This window comes from Liolophura sinensis, chromosome 9 (assembly GCF_032854445.1).
Source record: "Liolophura sinensis isolate JHLJ2023 chromosome 9, CUHK_Ljap_v2, whole genome shotgun sequence".
Taxonomy (NCBI): domain Eukaryota; kingdom Metazoa; phylum Mollusca; class Polyplacophora; order Chitonida; family Chitonidae; genus Liolophura; species Liolophura sinensis.
In genome coordinates this window covers 31,635,199-31,658,671 of record NC_088303.1, presented here as the reverse complement: position 1 = coordinate 31,658,671, position 23,473 = coordinate 31,635,199, and the positions used below count along the sequence as shown (strand labels likewise).

The following is a 23,473-nucleotide window of genomic DNA, read 5'->3' as shown; positions in this document are numbered from 1 at the left end:
AGTGGAATGAATGGATTTTCATACTACTATGTAATTATACTGATTTTAAAGCTACACATGTAGCTAAAACAAATCTAAAGCTATTTTTTCATGTTTGATAAGTTAATTTGCGTGAAATGGTTTTTGATTATTGCCTCAGATTGTTGTCTCATGGCACCTCTTACGAATGACTTTAATAATAACTTAATTTAATAATAATATTCTATTCACTGCAAAATTTACCAACAGCATGACGATTCTAGTCTGACCAGTCATCATACCAAGAATCAACTGGAGTTCACATATTAAGAGTATTGAGGACTTCATATGTTTGACATGTACTCCGTTTACCTACATATGAATGTGGTTCAGAAACATACCCCCGTCTATCCCAGATATCCAAGTACACATATCTATACCCTTTGTTACATCACACCAAGTTGTTGTTGGTTGAGGTTTGTGTGCCGTGGAAATTACGCAGCTGATGTGTATATTTTCTGTACTGTGAAGTTTGTTCTGGTGTTGATTTAAAATAAAAAGGAAAAAAAAAAAACAATAGTTTTTGGACATTAGGGCTGAAAATTTATTAGTTTGTTCAACCAAATGTAAATTTTTGAGCAGCCATATCCAAACAAGTAACATTTCTTGCTTAGTCATATTTCTTGACAGTGGTGTAAAAATAGTAGTTTGATTATTGATAAGATAACCACCCGTTCTTTTACATGTACAGTTTATGTGACTTTGGGAAACTTAACCTCATAAAAGCTGTTTTCTTCTTCTGCTTCTAGGATATCAAAAAAGATACAAAGTATGAAGTAACCAAGAAGCAGGCCAAAGTCAAACCGCTCTCTGCTTCAGATGAGCGCATGATCGATGACGCCATTTCTATGGCCAAAGAGATTTCGTCACAAGTAACGAACAGTCACATGAAGGCGGACTCTCCGCCAGTTCAGACTGTGCCGATATGGCCTGACACACCCCAGACTGACGGCCACACGTCACCAGAGTCCCCAAAACTGATTGACAGGCTTAAACATTCATTAAAGCGCTCCAGCCCAAAGAGCGATCGCAAGCAAACGTTTTCAGAAGAGCTGGAGAACAAGGCTGAAATGAGCGATGACTTCCCACCAGAATCTCAGGAAGCGTATAACATCTTGGTGGTGCGGGGTGCTGACAAAGACAAAGAGGATGAAAAAGACAAAAGCAGAGAGTCACAAGCGCAACAACAGAATAAGAAATACGGACAGACTGATCCAAAACCTGTGTCCAGGTTGTCCAATGGTAGTAAAGTATCTGAGCCCTTTAACAGTACGTTGTCTGATCGCTATGGTAGCAAGATATCAGAACCTTATGGTAGCAAAGTATCAGAACCATATGGTAGCAAGATATCAGAACCATATGGTAGCAAGATATCGGAACCTTACGGTAGTAAGATATCAGAGCCCTATGGCAGCAAGATATTGGAACCTTATGGTAGTAAGATATCGGAACCTTACAAGAGTAAGGTGTCAGGATCACATGACATCAAGGAAAAAGAACCTTATTATACTAGGGTGTCAGAAACTAGTAGTAAAGTTACAGAACATAGCAGTAGCAAGGTGTCAGAACCGGTTATTACAAGTAGAATCCCAGAACCAAGTAGACTTGCCGAGCAAAGTAGCAGCAGAATACCAGAGCCTGTGGCAAGTAGAATACCTGAACCCACCAGCAGAGGTTACTCTAGCAAGCCTGTGCCCAGACCACGTGTGGAATTGAAGAAGCCCTCTGAGCCTCCCCCGCCAAGGCCACGCCCAGAGGTGCAGAGAGTAGAGCCCACGGTCAGATCCACCTCTTCCTCAGGCTCAGCAGACCCCCATCGCTTCCTTAAACCAGCGGGAAAGCCGCCCAAGGCAGAGGTAGAAGAGTTTGATGACAACGACCTGAACAAGAACGTAGGAGACCTGAAGAGGTCCAGCAGAGCAGAGAACTCCTCTCTGTCTTCCTCGTCTTCCACGGAAAGGGACATTGAAAAGACGGATAAAAGAGAGACAAAAACATACGGATTTGAGGAGGAGTTCTCAGAGCCCTCTCCACGAGAGATTATGAGTCGTCTGAGAGAGAGCAAAATGAGGCGAAGTATTGACCATCAGTCCGTGGAGGCCAATGAGCCTCCGACACCACCGAGAAATCTGAGGGAACCTCAGGGGATTCCTGGGCGTAAGGGCTCTGCCGCGTCTACCAACGAAGACGAAGAGGAACAGGACACGAACCCATTGAGGATGCTACGAGGAGGCGCAATCCCAATCCGAGGAGGCCGGACAGCGCCAGGTATGGATCTAACTATTCCTAAGAGACAGCCCTTGTTGCCAATGCGCAAGAGGAGGCTGCAGTCAGATAGCTCAGCACCCAGTGCAGCTCAGGTATTGCGACCCCCTAGGAGGCCAACCAGAAGCCTCAGTCACGATCCCTCTGAGAGCCCACCACCCCCAGTGCCACCCCGCCGCTCGAGTAGCTTCGATCAGTCCCCAGCCAATCAGCTTCCCCTTCCCCCTAGAAGACCCATCAAACCCCTCACTATTCACAGTAAACCTCGAGAGCGCAAGCATCCGCTCACCATAACTTTGCCGTCCCCGAAAGCCCCGCCTCCACCAGTTAGATCTCCTAGGTCTCCCGGAGTCTCTTCTCCAAGGACAAAATACAACCCTTTCACTGCTCCCCTCAAGCCCATTTATGACCCCTACGCTGACCTCCCCCCAGCCCCACCCACTCCACTCGACTCTACCCAAGAGGCGGAGCTTGAAATGGAAGACGACGACGACAATGTCTTTTTTCCATCCAGTCCCAAGTCCCCTAGCCCTCTCTCTCCGAAACTAGACCGTGACAGGACCTGTAGACATTCAGGATTTTCTACATTCCCACGGAGGAAGTTCCGTTTAAATAACGTGAGGTATGACCTGGAAGACTTGGGGTTTTATGACACAGATGACCCATTTTGGGTGCAGAAAGTGGCACTGCCCACGCATGAGCACGCTCCATACCCCTCTAAGCAACTGGACTCTCCTTCTGGCAGGATTTCTCCTGTCCCCTGCTACAAGACCTCGGATAACGTCAGCTATGAAGACTTGCTCGAGTTTGCTTTAGATAGGTAACTGTCTGCATGTATACCCCCGTAGCATTTCAACCTCTGGAGGCACACTCTGACTCCATCCTTACCTATTTCCTGTGATGTGGTTTTTTTTTGTGGTTTTGTTTTGTTCTTGAAAATTCAGACAGGTGAAAGCAAGGTTGCATGAATCATGTCATGAGAGATTCTCCACTTGAGCTCTGGTGTCCTTTCTTTGAGCTCAATAGCATGCTTGGGTTGATTCCAAAACTCCCCAAACCTAACAAAGCAAGGTCTGAGAACTGATTTGCAGATACATGTATGGGACTGTAGACAAGCATGCCCAGCTACAAAGCTCACCAAAAATACCTAATATTAATGATTGATTTTTTCCCCTTTCACATTAACTTTGGCATGTAATGGGTTAGCCAGCAGTTTGAATATACTGATATTGTCATCATCAGGGAATATATCGAGCTCGATGTAAGTCCTGAAATCCAGATAAATTGAAATGTAGGTTATTTATTATGTATTTAGAGATTGAATGTGATGGGTGTGGCATTTCTGTGGGCGTGAGGCGGACATTTGTCAGCTCTGAAAGGCCTAATAAACTGAGAACCCAATTATCCTTTCAACATATTTATTCCAGCTGAACCTTGCTTTCACTTGAATCAGTTTCATTACGATTGTGTTTTCACTTGAGTTTGTTCTTTTAATGGCTTACTGAACGCATCTTTATTAGAGTTGGAGTTCAATTTGAAACCTTAAAAATTCCATATAATTTTGGATAATAAGTTTGTTTCTTTTTTTAGACATATATAGACAATTCCTGTCTATTCACCTGTTAAGGAATGGAAGGAAATGCATGAGCTGTAGTTATGTAGAATTAAGCATGTTAGTCTTTGATTATACTGGTAATATTGTAGTAGGTGCATGTAATACTCTTGTTTTTGTTGTTACCGAAAAGCATTACTGTTTATTCCCTTGTTCCTTTAGTTCTCTTTTGCTGTAACTTATAGTTTTTCCCATCTTTCAACTGATCAGTTAATTTCCTCTCCCTTTTTTGTTGCCTTCTGTATTCTCTTCCCTTCTTCCCTTTGATGTTTATTTCCTCTTGATCCATATTCCTTTTTTTCATTTGTGCCATACTTTTCATTTGCGCCATACTTTTCATAACAAGACTTCTACTGTCCAACTGGTGGGGAGCTATTTTTATTGTTTTTTGGGGGGTTTTTTGGTTTTGTTTTTTTGGGTTTTTTTTTTTTAATTTAGATGGGCAGTTGAAGATAGAGGGAATACAAGGAAAATTTATTTTTTCTGAATTGGCAGAAACCATGTAATTGTGTAATCACACAGTCACAAAAATCACACTGTCTCAAAAATCACACCGTCACAAAAAATCACACTGTCTCAAATAAGCCTGCGTATAAACTATCATCATTTTCACTAAGATTTATGTCAGGTTTACGACAGGGAAAAATCTCAGGAAACATGGCAGCTTGATTTGCATAATTGTATGCATAATGATCATAAATTGTGTGATACTGATACCCAGGGGCTAGGGCTATAGGGACATGTAGTGTTAGCACACTATGGTACATCGCTGGACAGTCTGTTAACATGCTAACCAAGACTGCTCACAGGTATTTGGGTATACATGTAGTGTGAGCTCATTGTGGTACATCTTTGCTCAGTCTGTTGACATGGTTACCAGATCTATACACAGGGTTAGGGATATACGTACATATACATGTAGTGTGAGTTCACTGTGGTAAATCACTGGATAGTCTGTTGACATGGTAACCAGGTTTGTACACAAGGTTAGGGATATACATGTAGTGTGAGCTCACTGTGGTACATCACTGGACAGTCTTTTGACATGTTAACCAGATTTATACACAGGGTTCGGGATATACATGCAGTGTGAGCTAACTGTGGTACATCACTGGTCAGTCTAACATGGGAACCAGATCTATACACATGATTAGGGATGCACATGTAGTGTGAGCTAACTGTGGTACATCACTGGACAGTCTGTTAACATGGTAACCAGATCTATACACAGGATTAGGGATGCACATGTAGTGTGAGCTCACTGTGGTACATCACTGGACAGTCTTTTGACATGTTAACCAGATCTATACACAGGGTTAGGGATGCACATGTAGTGTGAGCTAACTGTGGTACATCACTGGACAGTCTGTTAACATGGTAACCAGATCTATACACAGGATTAGGGATGCACATGTAGTGTGAGCTCACTGTGGTACATCACTGGACAGTCTTTTGACATGTTAACCAGATCTATACACAGGGTTAGGGATGCACATGTAGTGTGAGCTAACTGTGGTACATCACTGGACAGTCTGTTAACATGGTAACCAGATCTATACACAGGATTAGGGATGCACATGTAGTGTGAGCTCACTGTGGTACATCACTGGACAGTCTTTTGACATGTTAACCAGATTTATACACAGGGTTCGGGATATACATGTAGTGTGAGCTCACTGTGGTACATCACTGGACAGTCTTTTGACATGTTAACCAGATCTATACACAGGGTTAGGGATGCACATGTAGTGTGAGCTCACTGTGGTACATCACTGGACAGTCTGTGGACATGGTAACCAGATCTATACACAGGATTAGGGATGCTCATGTACTGTGAGCTAACTGTGGTACATCACTGGTCAGTCTGTTAACATGGTAACCAGATCTATACACAGGATTAGGGATGCACATGTAGTGTGAGCTCACTGTGGTACATCACTGGACAGTCTGTTAACATGGTAACCAGATCTATACACAGGATTAGGGATGCACATGTAGTGTGAGCTCACTGTGGTACATCACTGGACAGTCTTTTGACATGTTAACCAGATTTATACACAGGGTTTGGGATATACATGTAGTGTGAGCTCACTGTGGTACATCACGACAGTCTTTTGACATGTTAACCAGATTTATACACAGGGTTAGGGATATACATGTAGTGTTAGCTCATTGTGGTACATCACTGGACAGTCTGTGGACATGTTAACCAGGTCCATACACAGGGTATTGGGATATACATGCAGTGTGAGCTCACTGTGGTACATCACTGGACAGTCTTTTGACATGTTAACCAGATTTATACACAGGGTTAGGGATATGCATGCAGTGTGAGCTCATTGTGGTACATCACTGGACAGTCTGTGGACATGTTAACCAGATTTATACACAGGGTTCGGGATATACATGTAGTGTGAGCTCACTGTGGTACATCACTGGACAGTCTTTTGACATGTTAACCAGATTTATACACAGGGTTAGGGATATACATGCAGTGTGAGCTCACTGTGGTACATCACTGGACAGTCTGTGGACATGTTAACCAGGTCCGTACACAGGGTATTGGGATATACATGCAGTGTGAGCTCACTGTAACCAGGTCTGTAAACAGGCAGCCCAAGCCTTTTTGCACACTTCAGAATAGTATAAGCAGTTTGTTATTGTACCAAAATGTACACAAGGCTTGTGCTGCCTGTAGTTTTATTATTAAATTCAGGTTACACAATATTTCACAAGGTAATCAAGTCAAAGTCCTGGAGTTAGTTCGCAGAAGAATGTGTGAAAAGCTGTATGATCAGCTGACTGGTACCCCTGTGTATGGAAACAGCCCTAAGTTCGGGGTGCATGTTCACCCTGATGCGATTAACGTATATCACACTCAACTATAAGTAAACCTACAGTCCTTCATAAAAACACATAAAAGCAAAACTGCGTAAGAGTTGACCCACATCTTCGTGAATTTAAGCTTAATAGGTGTTACAAATTCGTTTGTAAGTAAACATGCGATAGGATTCAGTTTTAACAGTTTTGTGATTCTCTAAAATTTTGTTTCGCCGTTCATTACGGAAAATGAGAACTACAGTGGATATAATATAGGCTGTTATATGTCTAAACACAGGAGCTTCTACCAGTACGTATGGCTCTGACCTGTACACACATGTAACAAGTGGTTGTTCATGTAAATACCTTGGTATACTCGGTAACAAATGTGACAAAGTCAGAGTACCGGATAACAGTATTAGTACTCTATTTCTTCTAATTTTGTGACACATATTAGTAGTGCCGAAAGCAAAGTGTTACATTTCTTTCCCAGATTTTTTGGAAGTGTAAAGATATGAATATGTTGTTCATTGGATGGACTAACCATGTGAGAAAAACAAGACATTAGATATTCCTGGTACAGTTACATATATATATATTGGCTAAAAACAGCAGACAAGGTGTCCCAAAAATTAGAAGAATTGGGGTAGTCTTTGTGTAGATTAAATATATTCATTCTGCCAGTTGATGTGTCACAAGTTCACACTTTCAGTTCACACCTTATACAGAAAAACAAGTACCTGTACCCGTAAAATTCCAATTTTTGGATAACTCCACTGATAAATAGAAGTTCATGATCTTTCAGATAATAATAAAAACAAGGTAATAAAAAAATTGAATCATTTGAGCAAGTGGCAGTGTTTTCTGCAAAATAGATATGTTTTACTTTTTTTGTGTGGGGGGCGGGGGGGAGGAGGGTTGAACACTTTGTCTCATGTACATGTATGTGCAACTTTAATCTAATAACTAATAGAATCCAACGTCAGAAAAACTTTTAGTACATTTATATTTAATACTGAAAAGCTGTGCATGGGATAGTGGGGGTTGTTCAGGATAGTACTTTGCATGTGCATGAAATTGTTTTTGTTTTTGCTGTTAAAGAATAAGTGTTATAGTTTTGGAATCGGTTTTGGGTGGATGGTAAAGGGAGGCAATTCCCACCAGATGAGTTCTTTGCCCTATTCCTTCATTTAGGTGTTACGTCTCAAAGACCAATGTCGTAATCATGTTGTGAAGAGTGTGTTAGATTTTACCATTTACAATTGTTTTGCTATCATGTTGACTTTTGTTGGTTGAGGTAGTATTTGGTTACTTGGTGGCATACAGATTTTAGACATTTTTTTTGCCAGTGTAGCAAACCCCCAAAACTTTTTTGCATGTTACATGTACATACGAATGTTGTCATGGTAACCAGCATGTGAGTTTGATCTGTATCTACCCAAAGCAACTCCAGCAAGTCTGCATCCAGATGACTGACAGCTATGCCAACCAGTGAATGACCCAGCTTCTCAGGAAATCCAAAACGCTCGATTTGTGGGGATCTACGGATTGAAAGGACCTGACAGTCACATCTGACCGATCCCCATTGCCTTTGCCTTGTTGATGCCTTAATATATCCACGTATAATATTGCTGACTGCAGCGGCTTCTTACACACAATGTCTAGATTTGATGCTCAATCTGTATTCGGTTAAGTTTGGACGTAAATAAATTTTTGAAGGTTAAACCCGGCCGTTGGACTATGTCAAGATTAATCATGCTGCTGACTACTTGGACAGGTTTCAAGAGACCCATCAACATTAGTTGTAGGGTAAAATCCAAAATTTTTTTTCAAGAGGGCCTCAGTTGTCAAATTATATTATCTTTTCAAGATTCCTATTGGTGCTACATCAAAAGATATTGCTGATGTTAATTTCTATTTATTCATATAATAATATCTATGGGGCTGTTTTTACAACTACTCTGACCTTTGCCCTTTAAATGCTTTTAACGCCATATGTCTTGATTATAGGTTTGTTTGGTGGTTTGTATCTGTCTGCTATCACATCTCTAATAATTCTGTCTGTGTGTCTGTTATTGCAGACACCTCTGGTATAAATAACTGACCATCAGTGTGCAATGTCTTGCATTTACATGTACTACTTGCAGTTCGAGATATCTTTTCTAACCATGGTCTGTGTTAAGCTGTTCACACAATCTGCTTGGACAACTACCAGTACATATCATACTAATATCACATATCCCATTTCTCTCGGAACATTGACCAAACTTACTCTGATCTGCTCATCAGTATTCAGTTGATACAACTTTTTTAATCACTGTTTTTTGTTGCTCCGTTTCTCTTCTATCTCATGTCTGTACATGTTTGTCCATTCTTGGTACTTTGTCCACTCCTGTTACTTTGTCAACTCTTGGTACTTCATCCATTCTTGATACTTTGTCCAGTTCTGTTACTTCGTCCATCCCTGTTACTTTGTCCATCCCTGGTACTATGTCCACTCCTGTTACCTTTCTCCATCTCAGTGCTACATCCACTTACATAACATCCACTCCTTTGATTTCATGTACATCCACTCACGAAGTCCACATATAGTACAACGTCCACTCCTGATGTTGTGTCCACCCCTGTTACAGTGTCCGCTCCTGATACTACACATATTTTCTCCACCCCAGATGCTCTTGTTTAAATATTTTGTCCATCCCTTTTACTCCGTCCACCACTGATGCTTTATCCACTGCTGTTAATACTTCATCCACTCCTGCTATCATGTCTACATCTGGTAGTACATGGATATGCCTTGTAATGTACTCTGTGTTTTCATTTGTGATCTTTTCACATGTTCTTCTTGTATGCCTTCATCATCTTCCCAGTTGACCTGTTCCTGTCCACAAATCCCCAGGCAGTTCACAATTGATTGTCTCCATTATCAGCTGATTACATGTTGGTTTTCTGTGTTCCTTTTTAACAACAGGGAGAAGGATTGCGAGGAGATAGAGACAATGCGAAGAATTTTTGACAATGATGTAAGTTTCTGTCTATATCTGTGCTGATGTAATGTTGATGACTGCTATGAAATATGGCATAATTATTTATACAAATACAAATATGTGTATTTACTCCAGGAAAGTGTGTCAACTCGAGGCTTCAGCTTACATCTTGTAATTAGCTTGCTGGTGTAGAAATTTTGAGTGAGTGAGTGTTTAACGTCGTGCGTAACAATTTTTCAGTCATATGACGATGAAGGAATCCTTAGTGTGCAGGTAATGTGCCTCCTTGTCGCGGGATGGATTTCCACAGCTCTTTTATCTAGTGCTGCTTCACTGAGTCACCTTATCGAAGGCAAGCAAGCCACCCCGCCTAAGCCATTATACTGATACAGGTCAACCAGTCGTTTCACTATCCCCTTCATGCTGGACGCCAAGTGAGGAAGTTGCAATTTCCTCTTTTAAGGTCTTAGGTGTGATCGATTTCCTCCCAGCATAATGTTGGCTGCGGGCATATAAGTGAAATATTCTTGAGTAAAACACCAATCAAATAAATCAAATCCCACTGTTTAAATCCACTGTGATTTGTTTGTTTTCAGGTCAGCACAGAAGACTGCCAGCGAGCCCTAGAGGACACTCACTGGGACATTTACAATGCTATTAAATACATCAAACTCAAACAACTCCTCAGCTTACAGCTAGGGGACGTAACTGTGTGTAAGAATGTGCTGATGCGGCATGACTGGAATGTGCAGCGAGCTGTGGACTTTCTGCTGTCACACCCCCCTTCTAGTCCTGAAGTTATAAGTGTTTAGGTAGTACTTTTGTGTTCATGAGGATGTGCTTCAGTTTGAACTGTACCTGAAAAAATACAAGTGTTGTTTTGCTGGAGTTTGTTTTTTTTTTTTTTGGGTTTTATTTTTTTTGTGAATCTTCATGTGGATTTTCTCCTGCACCCAGTAGAGGCTGTGATACTGGTGGACTTCAAGGAAAAGCTGCCGCCGTGTGCATGTGTAGCTTTACTGGCTTGTACCTTCATCAACTTGTACACCTTCCCTCACCTGTACTTTGCAACACTTACATGCAAGACTTGCATCTCAGGCTAAAAACTCTGCCTGGGTAGAAGTGACTGTTACACTAGGAAGACTATCCTGTCTGTAAGAATACTGTTAAGCCCCATCCTGACTACCCAACATCACTCAACTTTTGTGGACTCAACAAGAGTCAGCTTGAAGTTGAGTCAACGAGTTGAGTCCATGATAAAGCCCTGACACAATTCTTCCATCTGCTCGTCACTGTGTCTCATGCATTGGAGAGAAAGATGGAAATTTCCCTCTATTTTATCGAAAGTTTGATCAAAAAACACAGCTCTACATTGTTCAACACATAACAACAGTATTGGACAATGTTAATATATCTGATTTGTAGTGTCGACAGGACACTTAACCTACCTCAACAGCATTCAACTTGCTGGTTTGAGTTAACAAAAGTTGAACAGTGTTGGATAATCTGGACGGGGCTTTAGGAGTAAGGACTTTAAGATGAAAAGCACTTGAATGGAATCAGTTTACATGAACCAGATTTTCAAGTGTTTCTGTTTAACCACTGGTATGGGATCTCATGATGGATGATATTATGTTTCTAATTTCATTTGAAACAATGAATCCCAGCTTGACCATCAAATGAGAGATGCCGTGCCTGTGCTGCGCACAGTTCTTTCAGAGCAAATGTTGCACATATGCGATTGGATGTTACCTGAATAGTGTGCAAGTGCATTGATGGTGGATTCTTGTACTACCGGAACAAGAAGGTTGTGACAGCTGAATATGGACAGAAGGTTGTACCTTTATAAGTGTGCTGTGTGAAAAACATAGAACAGGTCTGTTATAATCTTGAGGCAACCACTGGTCAAGCACATAAGCTGTTGTCCCAATGATTCAAGTGAACTGACGATATCAAGGTGATTATCATGGAATGGTTATGAGTGGATTAACTGTTTGGCCTTGAAGGTCATGTGAACTCTGCATGTGGGGAGATCAGGACTAAGAACTGATCACAAGGAGTTTGGGGAGTTACACATCTCTGAGATGTTAATGCATGGATACTAGCGTGGCCTCTTATTAAAGGAAATCATCAGCTCTGTTGGTGCAAGTACTGTGATCAGCTGGATCATTCAAGCATAACCCCTGCTTAGGCTTGTAAACAAAGTGTTCTGTTTGTATATGTATGGTTAATTGCATAAAACAAGTGGCGAGAGTGTGGGTTTGTGCCTTGTGCCTGAAAAAGTATCATCTGGCGGAATACAGCTAGGTGAAGGTGTAGATGTCATTGTGCAGCGCGTTCTAATGAGAATGCAAAGATGAAGGGAGTCTCTTGTGGTACTGCAGACTGGAGGTTGTGCTTGGACTACAGAACCTCTTGGACAGTGGGTTTGAGACTGTGCTGAACTTCGCACATGTAAGGACACCTTCCTATAAACTTGCCAAGATTATTCTAAGCTTCAGGGGTGAGCTTTTGGATTTCTATTGTGTGTACATACATTCAGATAATGTATGGAAATACCTATTTGCTAATCATATACATGTACTCTGTTTATTATACCAAACACTTACATGTAGGTCAAACTCAATCACTAGCCTGTTTTGAAGTAAAACTTGAAAACTTCGTTTTGTTATTTAAGGAAGCAATGTACCAGCAGATGTGTGTCAACCACCCTTGTACAACAATGTTCATCATTTCTGCTACAAACTGGAATACTCTTCATTTCGTTTCATTTGGAATATTTAAAATTGTATTGAGTTTAGCAAGTACCCATGCACCACTCGGTGGAAGACTTGAATCTTTGAAATTTGGAGACCTTTTCGACTTTCATTTCGATGGGAAAAGTTTTCCTGCTTTCATCTCCAGATTTCTTAGATTGTCTGAAAGTCATATTTTCTATATCCATGACAATTGTTTTCTTTCTGGGATTTACAAATGCTCCACAGCCTAACAGAGAATTGTTACAGCCTTCAGTAGACAGGAATGTATGAGTGATGAACAACCAGTATTATTGCCTATGGAGAAAAATCATCCTTGTAGCATTATTTAGTTAAATGTTCTTTTGTTGTGTGGACTCAAGTTAAAAATGTTGTTTGCAGAGAGTGTGACCAAAGAACATGTACTTCTTAGGGAATTACCATTAGAACAGAACAAAAATTTGACCTCTGTCTGACCTTAATAATCTCCTGCTGCCCAAGTAAATCTGTCCACCAATGAGATTGAGTTTTACAGATCTGATATCTGTGGTCTTGTTGACTAAACAGTTCACACCATGCTTTACCAGGAAGCACCAGGCTGTTAGTGCTGGGAAATGTTAACCTTTCCTAGCCTAATTCCTAATTATTAGTATGGTTTATGCACCTTGATAATTTGATTTTGAAGACAAAACCAAATTGGTTAGATTGGCCAATTTCAGAGCTTCACAATAAGTGTAACTTGGTCAGTCTACACAGTGTAATGCCTTCAGAATGTGTTATAATACACACCATGCAAAAATGTGAAAAGGTTGAAGAATTTACACATTGTGATTGGCTGTCGTAGTAGTCATGAGAAAATACCCTTTAATACTGAGGGTTGGGTATGGTTTTGCATTTGTTCATATTCATGTATGATTTAGGTGATACATGCACCATGTATATTGAAGCGTTATGAACCAGTGTCATAATTCTCACACCCCAGTATTTCACTGTCAAAATTGTCAAATCATGTCTTCCAAATTTAATACAGATACAACAGGTGACAACTTGCCTTGTAATGGATGGAAAGTGGGATAAAAAAGGACTTAAAAAAAACATGAAGATTGGAACTCTTTCACACAGCTTCTCACCTACATGTGCTTGAATTCTCAAACCTTTGCGCATGGTTTGCATTTATGGATATATGTTAAAGGATTATTGTTTTAGCCAGACTGGTGAAAAGTACAATGTGAAATTATTACAATGCCCTGAGGCTGACCAGTCCACCAATACATTCTACTTCATTGACATGAAACCCTGTTTTAATAGAAAAGCTAAGAAATCTATCAGCCCAGCCAGAGTTGATGTAAATTTATTTCCAAACTTAAATGATTAACGTGGTTTTGTAGCAGGATGTGCGAGTTGTAGCAGAGAGTGTGTGCTGTAGCATGGAGGGTGCGTTGTAGCATGGAGCATGAGTTGCAGCAGGGTGAGTGTGTTGGAGCAAGGAGTGTAAATTAGAACAAAAAGTGGAATTCATTTATCAGCTGCCTAATTGATAAAAAAAATTTTCTTACCACTGACTGGAGACTATGTGACTTTCCCTATCTTTCTCATCTGACATTTTCAAGACTTGCCTGTATCAAGTTTCCAACACCTTCAAAATTTGACTTTGTCAAGCTTTGTTTTTAGTTGAAGCAGTCCCATAACAACGTACAGATATTTCCTACATACACATATGTATATGCCAAACAAAGATGCCAACTTTACCACGGGATCAAGGATATTGTAAATGATTATACATAAATATATATGATAATTATTATTATTATTATTCCTTAGATTATACATTTTTTTGAATGACATGGAATGCTCATCCTGAAAGTACATTCATTGTCATTTTGGTTTAAAATCCTGCCATCAGAGGGTAAAATGCATGGCAAACCCAACAATAAACATCTGTTAGTCACACTGATCAGTTGAGGTCATTATTTTATCACCAAGTGCAAGTAAAGTCGAAACAAATGGAGAGATTTGTTTTGTCATTTTTCTTGTGTTAACACGAGGTGGTTTGTTTGATATAACATCAAGGTATCAGCACCATTGATTATTATTTGACATATTACAATATGAAATAATTTATCAGCTCTACATGTATGTCTATGCATTATTTCTAAGGCTCACATCAACTTTATTCTTGGAATAGAGATTAAACAGTGAGGGAAACACATGGATTTCTTATGTTTGAGCATACTGTGTTGATCTGTTTTTAAAAATATTGTCATCGAAACCATTTCACCTTCTTTCAAACACAAAGGAAATAGAAGTACTTCATTGTTATTGAAAACTGAACTCTGGAGTGCAGTATTGAATTGCTTGAAAACCATTGTAACACAACTGGAGAGAGTTAGTGGGGAGGGGGGGGAGGGCTTTTGACTACAGGAATACGATTTTGTTTTTCTTGCATTACATGTGGTACATGAAAGCCATGAAGAAATGAAGTCCCATGTGGGGCATCAAGTTTCCTTCATGTAAGGTCACATGGCCAGACCCTTTAACTTTTATTGAAGCAGAAGGAAAGAAAACAGAATGAGTCAAGCTGTTTGAAGATTCTGTTTCGCAGCATTTTTTTTTTTTGACGGACACACCAATGATAACCACTCCGGGCTCCCACCAAATGTGTTCCCATTTAAACGTTTTAGCCTGAAAGGCTAACCTTATAACCATTCTGGCAGATGTGGTAGGTTGGATTATTTTTTGACTGACATTTTTGACTTGTCAGTTTCATGAAAGCTGCCCATGGTTCATTCATAAATTTTTTGTGCTGTTCGTGAGGTTAAAATGCAACTTTGTAATATGAACAAGAATCTATTTGAAATCAGAGATCCAATGGTTTGTTTTATTGAGTGCAATTTTCTTTATACTTTATCATTTTCCATGAGTAATCACCCACACAAATAGATTTACTGGAAATCTTTACTGGAACTTTATTTCATTAAATAGATCTTATGTGTGTGACTAGTCTTTTTGTATTGCATTTGTTTATTTTTTTTTATTGTAACTTGTAAAATATTTTTCTGTCTGGGATGTACAAACTCGCATATTATGACCTAATTTGTTACCAGTGACAGTTGCAGCAGAAACTGCTGGCTGATGATTTAACAGTTGAGTGAGTGATTGACTGAGTGAGTGATTGAATTCAACAAAAATTTTGCTGGGTTTCTGTTACGACACAATTTTTGGAAAAAAAAGTGATTATGCTGTACTTATATTTATACCATGGATCAGCTGAGAAATCGGCCAGACAGCAGATCCTTGTGACTACATGTGACACTATATCATTCTGTAGCTGGGAAATCAACCAACCAGCAGACACCGTGGATTTTTTGTACAGTACCATACCTAGAAGTTCATATGAAAGAAGATATGAATACAAGATAAATTGTGCCAGTGGTTTGACTTGTTATTGTTTGCATAATCCTATTTCGATTGACCTAGTTTCAAGAAATAGGTCAGTGGATAATGACCTAATTATTCAGAGAACCAATCACTATGAACCTGGCAATTGTCATTGGAAGTTTATCACATGGAAAGAGGCCCTGCATGGTAAAGGTTTTGTTAGATGTTAGTCTGTGTACTTTAAAAACAAGTATGTTTAATGTCTAAAGCTTTTGTAGAATTTTCCGTCTTTCTGTATTTAATACTTATATAATCATGTCGCCCCCCCCATTCCACAACCCCATCGCTTTTACAGTGTTAATTTGCAGCTTTGTCATGCTTGTGCATTTCCGTCTTCCTTATATGCTCTTCTTGTCATATTAATTAATATATGTTAGGGCTATGCTGCTTTTTTTGTTATCAAAGTATATTTATATTTTTTCTCTGCCTGTAAATAAGCATTTGTCCATAGAATTGTACCTTAACATGTGTTTGATAATTGAAGAAATCTCACAATTTACAGCTTCGTCTTTTTCCCTCTCCCCAACAATAGTGACATTTGTCTATGAACATGTGTAAAGATCTAGATGTATTATTGTCAAAAACAGCCCAATAAATGAAACATAATACATTTTCTAAAAGCATTTGTCTTGTCCTTCACCAACAGAGACATTTTATTTTTGTTTAGAGACTTTATTCTGAGGATTTTTCGCACAGCAATGTGAAATTTAGCCGTTTACCAAGAGTTCATAGTGATGCTGATAAGAAAGCGTTCTTCATGAGGTTCACCAGTCTAATCTTGTCTCATGTAAGGGTTCTTCATGAGGTTCAACACTCTAATCTTGTCTCACGTAAGGGTTCTTCATGAGGTTCACCAGTCTAATCTTGTCTCATGTAAGGGTTCTTCATGAGGTTCATCTCTCTAATCTTGTCTCATGTAAGGGTTCTTCATGAGGTTCATCGCTCTAATCTTGTCTCACGTAAGGGTTCTTCATGAGGTTCATCACTCTAATCTTGTCTCATGTAAGGGTTCTTCATGAGGCTCATCACTCTAATCTTGTCTCATGTAAGGGTTCTTCATGAGGTTCAGCACTCTAATCTTGTCTCGTGTAAGGGTTCTTCATGAAGTTCACCAGTCTAATCTTGTCTCATGTAAGGGTTCTTCATGAGGTTCATCTCTCTAATCTTGTCTCATGTAAGGGTTCTTCATGAGGTTCATTGCTCTAATCTTGTCTCTTGTAAGGGTTCTTCATGAGGTTCATCACTCTAATCTTGTCTCATGTAAGGGTTCTTCATGAGGTTCATCTCTCTAATCTTGTCTCATGTAAGGGTTCTTCATGAGGTTCATCGCTCTAATCTTGTCTCGTGTAAGGGTTCTTCATGAGGCTCATCACTCCAATCTTGTCTCATGTAAGGGTTCTTCATGAGGTTCATCACTCTAATCTTGTCTCATGTAAGGGTTCTTCATGAGGTTCACCAGTCTAATCTTGTCTCATGTAAGGGTTCTTCATGAGGTTCACCAGTCTAATCTTGTCTCATGTAAGGGTTCTTCATGAGGTTCATCTCTCTAATCTTGTCTCATGTAAGGGTTCTTCATGAGGTTCATTGCTCTAATCTTGTCTCATGTAAGGGTTCTTCATGAGGTTCATCACTCTAATCTTGTCTCATGTAAGGGTTCTTCATGAGGTTCATCTCTCTAATCTTGTCTCATGTAAGGGTTCTTCATGAGGTTCATCGCTCTAATCTTGTCTCACATAAGGGTTCTTCATGAGGCTCATCACTCCAATCTTGTCTCATGTAAGGGTTCTTCATGAGGCTCATCACTCTAATCTTGTCTCATGTAAGGGTTCTTCATGAGGTTCACCAGTCTAATCTTGTCTCATGTAAGGGTTCTTCATGAGGTTCATCACTCTAATCTTGTCTCATGTAAGGGTTCTTCATGAGGTTCATCACTCTAATCTTGTCTCGTGTAAGGGTTCTTCATGAAGTTCACCAGTCTAATCTTGTCTCATGTAAGGGTTCTTCATGAGGTTCATCTCTCTAATCTTGTCTCATGTAAGGGTTCTTCATGAGGTTCATTGCTCTAATCTTGTCTCTTGTAAGGGTTCTTCATGAGGTTCATCACTCTAATCTTGTCTCATGTAAGTGTTCTTCATGAGGTTCATCTCTCTAATCTTGTCTCATGTAAGGGTTCTTCATGAGGTTCATCGCTCTAATCTTGTCTCACGTAAGGGTTCTTCATGAGGCTCATCTAAACTGTCTTCACACTGTGGGAATAGTTGGTTTACTGTATGCGCTAAATCCAGCCTGCTTCGCAACTGCAGTTGATGTGAAGTAAACTGCGTTTGATAACTACTCAATGAGATGCTGTGGTTGCAATGGAGGTTCTGCCATCTTGTAATGTAAGGGCGTTTCATACTTAGTGGATGAGAAGAAATGCTTGCTGTGTGGTATGCAGTGATTCCCGCTTGCCTCTGTACAGTTTGAAATACGTTTTCTTCTTGCCTTGCCCCCAAAAAGGCATATCTCTACACATATCGTCATGATTGCACGGTATATCTGTACGCATATCGTCATGAATTCACGCTACGTCTCTACACACGTCATGAATTCATGGTATATCTGTAAGCATGTAATGAATGCACATTACATGTTTACGCATATCTATGCATATACTGTGTATCGGGACACACACACACACACACACACACATATATATATATATATATATATATGAATGTAACTGCCATCAAATCAAGTAGTTGGTAGGAAAAAGAACAAAACAAATTTGAAATAGTATAATTTTAATGTTATTTCAACACACAGTAACAAAGAGGATATTTTCTATACTTAGAATAAAAAAATCCTTAGGCGGTGACAACCTTACAACTTAAGCTGTGTAATCCTGAAGTCTGTATTTGGTTTTAGGGTATAAACCTATATATCTGAAGCTCGACGTGCAGAACCCTAAAAATATCATTTATTAACTCCTTTCATTATATCCATTCTTTGTCTATTTAATTTAATTGTTTATTTGTTTTTATGACTTATAACCAATGGCCCTTTTCAAACAACGTGAAGTACATGCTGGTAAAATATACTGTGTATTATAATACTGTACAATGTATTACAGTGGGGTGATGGTGAGAATCCCATGCTGGAACCCGTTCTACAGACGTGCGTAAAACTCTGCTGCAGGCACCACCGCTATGGCAACGTAGGCCTATGTGTAACCATGACGCTTACGCATGCGCAAACTTGCGCACCGCTTTGCAGCAGGGACTGCAAGCTGGTTTCCTTGTGATATGACGAATTATCGTTACAAGATAGAAAGAATTGATTTATATGACGGTTAAGTTTCATACGTATATAATAATAATAGTAATAATATCATTGGAGATACTTATCGGTGTATGTTCTGTACGGTGCATCATGCCATTGATAGGCCAGTGACGAGCCCAAATTAGCAATAACAATCAATAGCCATAGCAACGATATCAAGTCAAGCCTAATATATAGGTCTTTGAGAATGAAGCATTGAATTGACTGTACACTAAAGAATAATCGCACATATTTAAATAAAGTAGGCTCATACTTCAAGGCGAGAAAATGAACATCACTATTACTTTGAAAAAATTATACCAATCACTTTAAAAATGGTACTTGTTGCTGCCTCGCTTGACGCTCAGCACTGAGAGGCTCGAGTACGGAAGCCAGACGGGTTGACCCGGTGTCAGTATGATGTGACTAGGTCGTGTCTGTTGTCTTCGGCGTGATACTTCAGTGGCGGAAAGTCTGCTACGAGAAGACACAGTTTAGGTCTAATGACTCCTCGTCATATGACTGGAAAATTGTTAAGTACGGCGTCAAACCTCGGCTTACATACATACTTTGAAACAACCTATCATGACTTAGTTAAGTATAGAAGTTACGATCCCTCAAACACAAGTAGACCTATTTCTCTGTCATCGTTATAGGTCTGCGTTGTTTCTGGAGTGAATAAGGAGCAATCAAACAACTGGTAGTGCACATTACAGCTTTTCGTGACTTTCTGAATTAAACATTGCTGACAACCTTCTTAAATATATAACACAGACATGCTTGTACACACAGAAGAGACTTGTAAGTCTACTACACTGAAAATTTTTTTACAATATGTTAATTTAACAGAAAGTCTGTAGTCTGTGTGATACTAGAATGTATTCTATTGTTATAACACTTCACTGGTAAATTAAACATAATATCCGGCTATCCAGACACAACCTTTATGTTGAAGGAATAAAAAAATGTTTGTTATTTTAATAGTATAACCTGCTGCTATGTGACAGAGTCGTCTAAAGCATTAACAGAGTACATTCTAGCATCACTCAGACTTTCTGTGAAATCTGAGTGATGGACAAATTGAGATGTCTTCAGTTGTCATTTTGTTGTTTTTTTTTTAATTGAAATTCAGTTGTATACTCCAGAGTTAAAAGAACTAAGGATAAGCTATCCAAAGAAATTTGAGCGAGTCAAATCTTGTGAAGGATGATAGTATGGCTGTTCATATATGAAACCCGTTCGATATCCTTGTCTGACGGTAATGGCAATATGTTACTTGCAATTTAGATCATTGCTCTGCGTTACTCCTAGATTTGTAAAAATCTTCTACCCTTTTTATAACATTTCTCCATATAGTGTAGTTTTGGCCTTGCTTTTAAAAGATGTGAGCACAGAAAGACAAATAAAGTGACAACGTGCATGCTCAAACCTTGGGACAAGGTGCATGTATGTACGGTACTCTAAACACCATTGCAATTCTCAGAACTTAACCATTTAGTTTCTATTTTGTAAGCTTTCTAAAGAACCATGAGAGTTAATGAATAGTTGGTTTGGTTACTATGAAAGCATACCTCTTACATTTTCCTTTACCGTGTTTCACCCTGAAAGCCATATATTTTCTAACAAAAGTTTCGTCTCAAGATAAGCACCATGGTAATGGGTGTTTAAATAACGGCCTTAATAGTTAATAAGAATAAGAGTCTGACCGTGTCTGATTCAGAGAGAAAAACATACACTGCCAGATTTGTTGCCTAATTGGGCACTAAAGAAAGTACACGTACTCAGACATAGCCCTTTTTTTAATTTGATCAAAAAAAAGAAAAGAAACACACGTACAAGAGTAATGATGGCCTATACCGCAGTTATATTAAGGCTTATTCGAAAAGAAGAGGCTAGACAATGTTACCATTTTGGCTAATTTGGGCTAAAGTGGTTTTAAGTTAAACGTCTGACAAATATGTATGCTGTTTACAAGCCAGGAAACCGCTGGGAGAACAAGCCGACTTCGGCTTCACTCTGAGCACAAGCAGGTTGTCGCATGGTTTGACGTAGAATACGACAGGCTGCTCCACTGGTTTCAAGCAGAGTACATAAGTTCAGCATCGGTTTGAAGAAGGGTATAAAAGTCTACGACATTGTTTTGAAGCTGAACATAAGGAGGCTACAGCAACGTCTTAAAGCAGGAGATAATAGGCTACAATATTTGTTTGAAGCAAGAGATAAGAGGCTACGGGACTGGTTTAAAGAAGGACATAAGGAGACAATAGCGAGGGTTTGAAATAACGGAGGGTTAGAAAATCTCCACATGATTGACTATACTAGGATGGTTAGATAACTTACATTTTTCAATGAAACAATATACATGAACACGGGTAGGCTGAGTTCATGTTGTAACATTGCAGAAATACAACGTCATTTGGGTTTATGACCCCAAAATACCAAACACGTATGATTAGGATTAGAGATTATACTCTAAGGTGTGCAGATAGACTCGCTTGTCCCCCACAATACAAACGTCGGAATTCATCTGAATCAGAAGGTAAGCACAATAACGCACATGACTAGGTAGAAAGCTGGTTTAAAATGGCACTTGTTGCTGCCTCGCTTGGCATTGGACACTGAGAAGTTAGCACAAGGAAATGGGTGGGGTGTCATATCTCGTGTCTTCGGCATGATACTTCAGTGACGATAGCACTTTGGCCGAATGGCATAAAAAGCATGGTATATATTTACACACCCGAAGACTCATGGTCGTGGGGATGACTGACAAATTGTTAAGTACAACGTAAAATCCCGAGCATGCATACATACATACATACAATGCGGGTTTGACCTCCAGGGTTAAAACAATTACGACATGTAAAATATCATTAAATGTACATATAAGAACACCTGATGCACGTGTTACCCACTTTGGCATGATATATTGGGCATGATATATGGGGATACATACGCGTTTATATAACAGAGACTGAACATGGATATCACAGATGCGCATATTTAAGACACACAAAGATTCAACAGTTGGAGCAAAGTATGTCACTAAAACGAGGGGGCGGAGTGGGGGGGGAGGTGGAGAAACGTATTGTATTGCGGCAAAACGGTTGTGTCCCTTGCAGTAACATGTCGTCACGTGAGGATGAGCCAGGCTTTTGATGTGCTCCGAGCTATTACTATAATTGTGTGTCGTGCATAACACTTCACACTGGCAAAATACGATGAAGGTACAATTTATGTTAATATATACAGAAACGTACATTTACCAAACTTAACTATGCTTTGAAAGTTTGTAGTGATAACATAGGCACTAGATTTTACCACTAAGCTAGGTAACAAGACAACCTTTAACACCTCTTTAATAGAGAATTCTTTGTCTCTGACAAGCAAAAACGACACACACACACACACACACACAAAGCATCTGATAAACCAGATAGGGGTGTATAGAAGGAGTGATTAATTCCTTTTGGCTCGAACACACTTCCGGAAGTTGGAGACACACGGATTCTACCCCCAGGCCACATACCAGACATGTCCAAATATAAGTAAAGCAATGCCAAGAAAAAGTCCCGAATCAAGATTAAAGAAAGCCATCCTATATCAATAGGTTTGGATAGTCTTTGGAATACGGCACTTGGGCAATGTGGTTCAAAACTTCAGCATCTAACATGGCGTATAATCTCCCATTAGTATGCAAACTCCATGTTCATCACTCCACCTCAACACGAAGTCCGACATACTACAGTGGAGTATCAAGCAGAAAAAAATGTTCAAATAAAGTGATTCGTAAAAAACAGAAAGACAACCAAAAATTGTATTCTGTTGTGGCCACATGCATCGTGTTCTCGTTGGGAGAAGGAGACAGAAGAAAGAGAAACAACAAAACACATAAAAGACTCTGGATTTAACGTATTTGACCACATATTCGGACGACACTATAAGTCGTTTTCAGGTGAAAAATCCCAAAGAAATAGTGTATGTGGATTTTTCCATGATTAAATATGCGTACAATCACAGTGGAAAGTGATAAAGTCATAAAAGCGGAAAGTGAATAGTCCTGTTAATTAATTAGTTTTAAGAAAAGGGTAGAAACGTTTATGGATATATAGGAATTGGCACTGCTTGTGATATCATTTGACTTGAAATCTTAATAAATTTTTAATTAAAGTTGACTGAGTTATGCTGATGACACATATGCATAACATAGAAAATTTCCAGTATCTATCACGTGACAATTCCCAGGTGTTTCTCGGAATTCCACGTGATATGTGCCTGCACTGTGGGAGCACATCAGCATC

At 39.5% G+C, this 23,473-nt stretch overlaps 1 protein-coding gene across 2 annotated transcripts in view; it reads left to right on the top strand.

Annotated features, from left to right (window-relative positions):
• LOC135474812 (ack-related non-receptor tyrosine kinase-like) overlaps positions 1–10,603 on the top strand; it is an 82,694-nt gene extending 72,091 nt beyond the window's left edge. The window contains exons 16-18 of one of the 2 annotated variants that reach the window (XM_064754409.1): positions 768–2,300; positions 9,682–9,738; positions 10,299–10,603. In XM_064754409.1, coding sequence (XP_064610479.1) covers positions 768–2,300; positions 9,682–9,738; positions 10,299–10,514 — 1,806 coding nt within the window. In that variant the 3' untranslated portion in view covers positions 10,515–10,603. The remainder of the gene's footprint in view (positions 1–767; positions 2,301–9,681; positions 9,739–10,298) is intronic. The other variant, XM_064754408.1, reaches the window with a different exon arrangement.
• Positions 10,604–23,473: the final 12,870 nt, after the last annotated feature.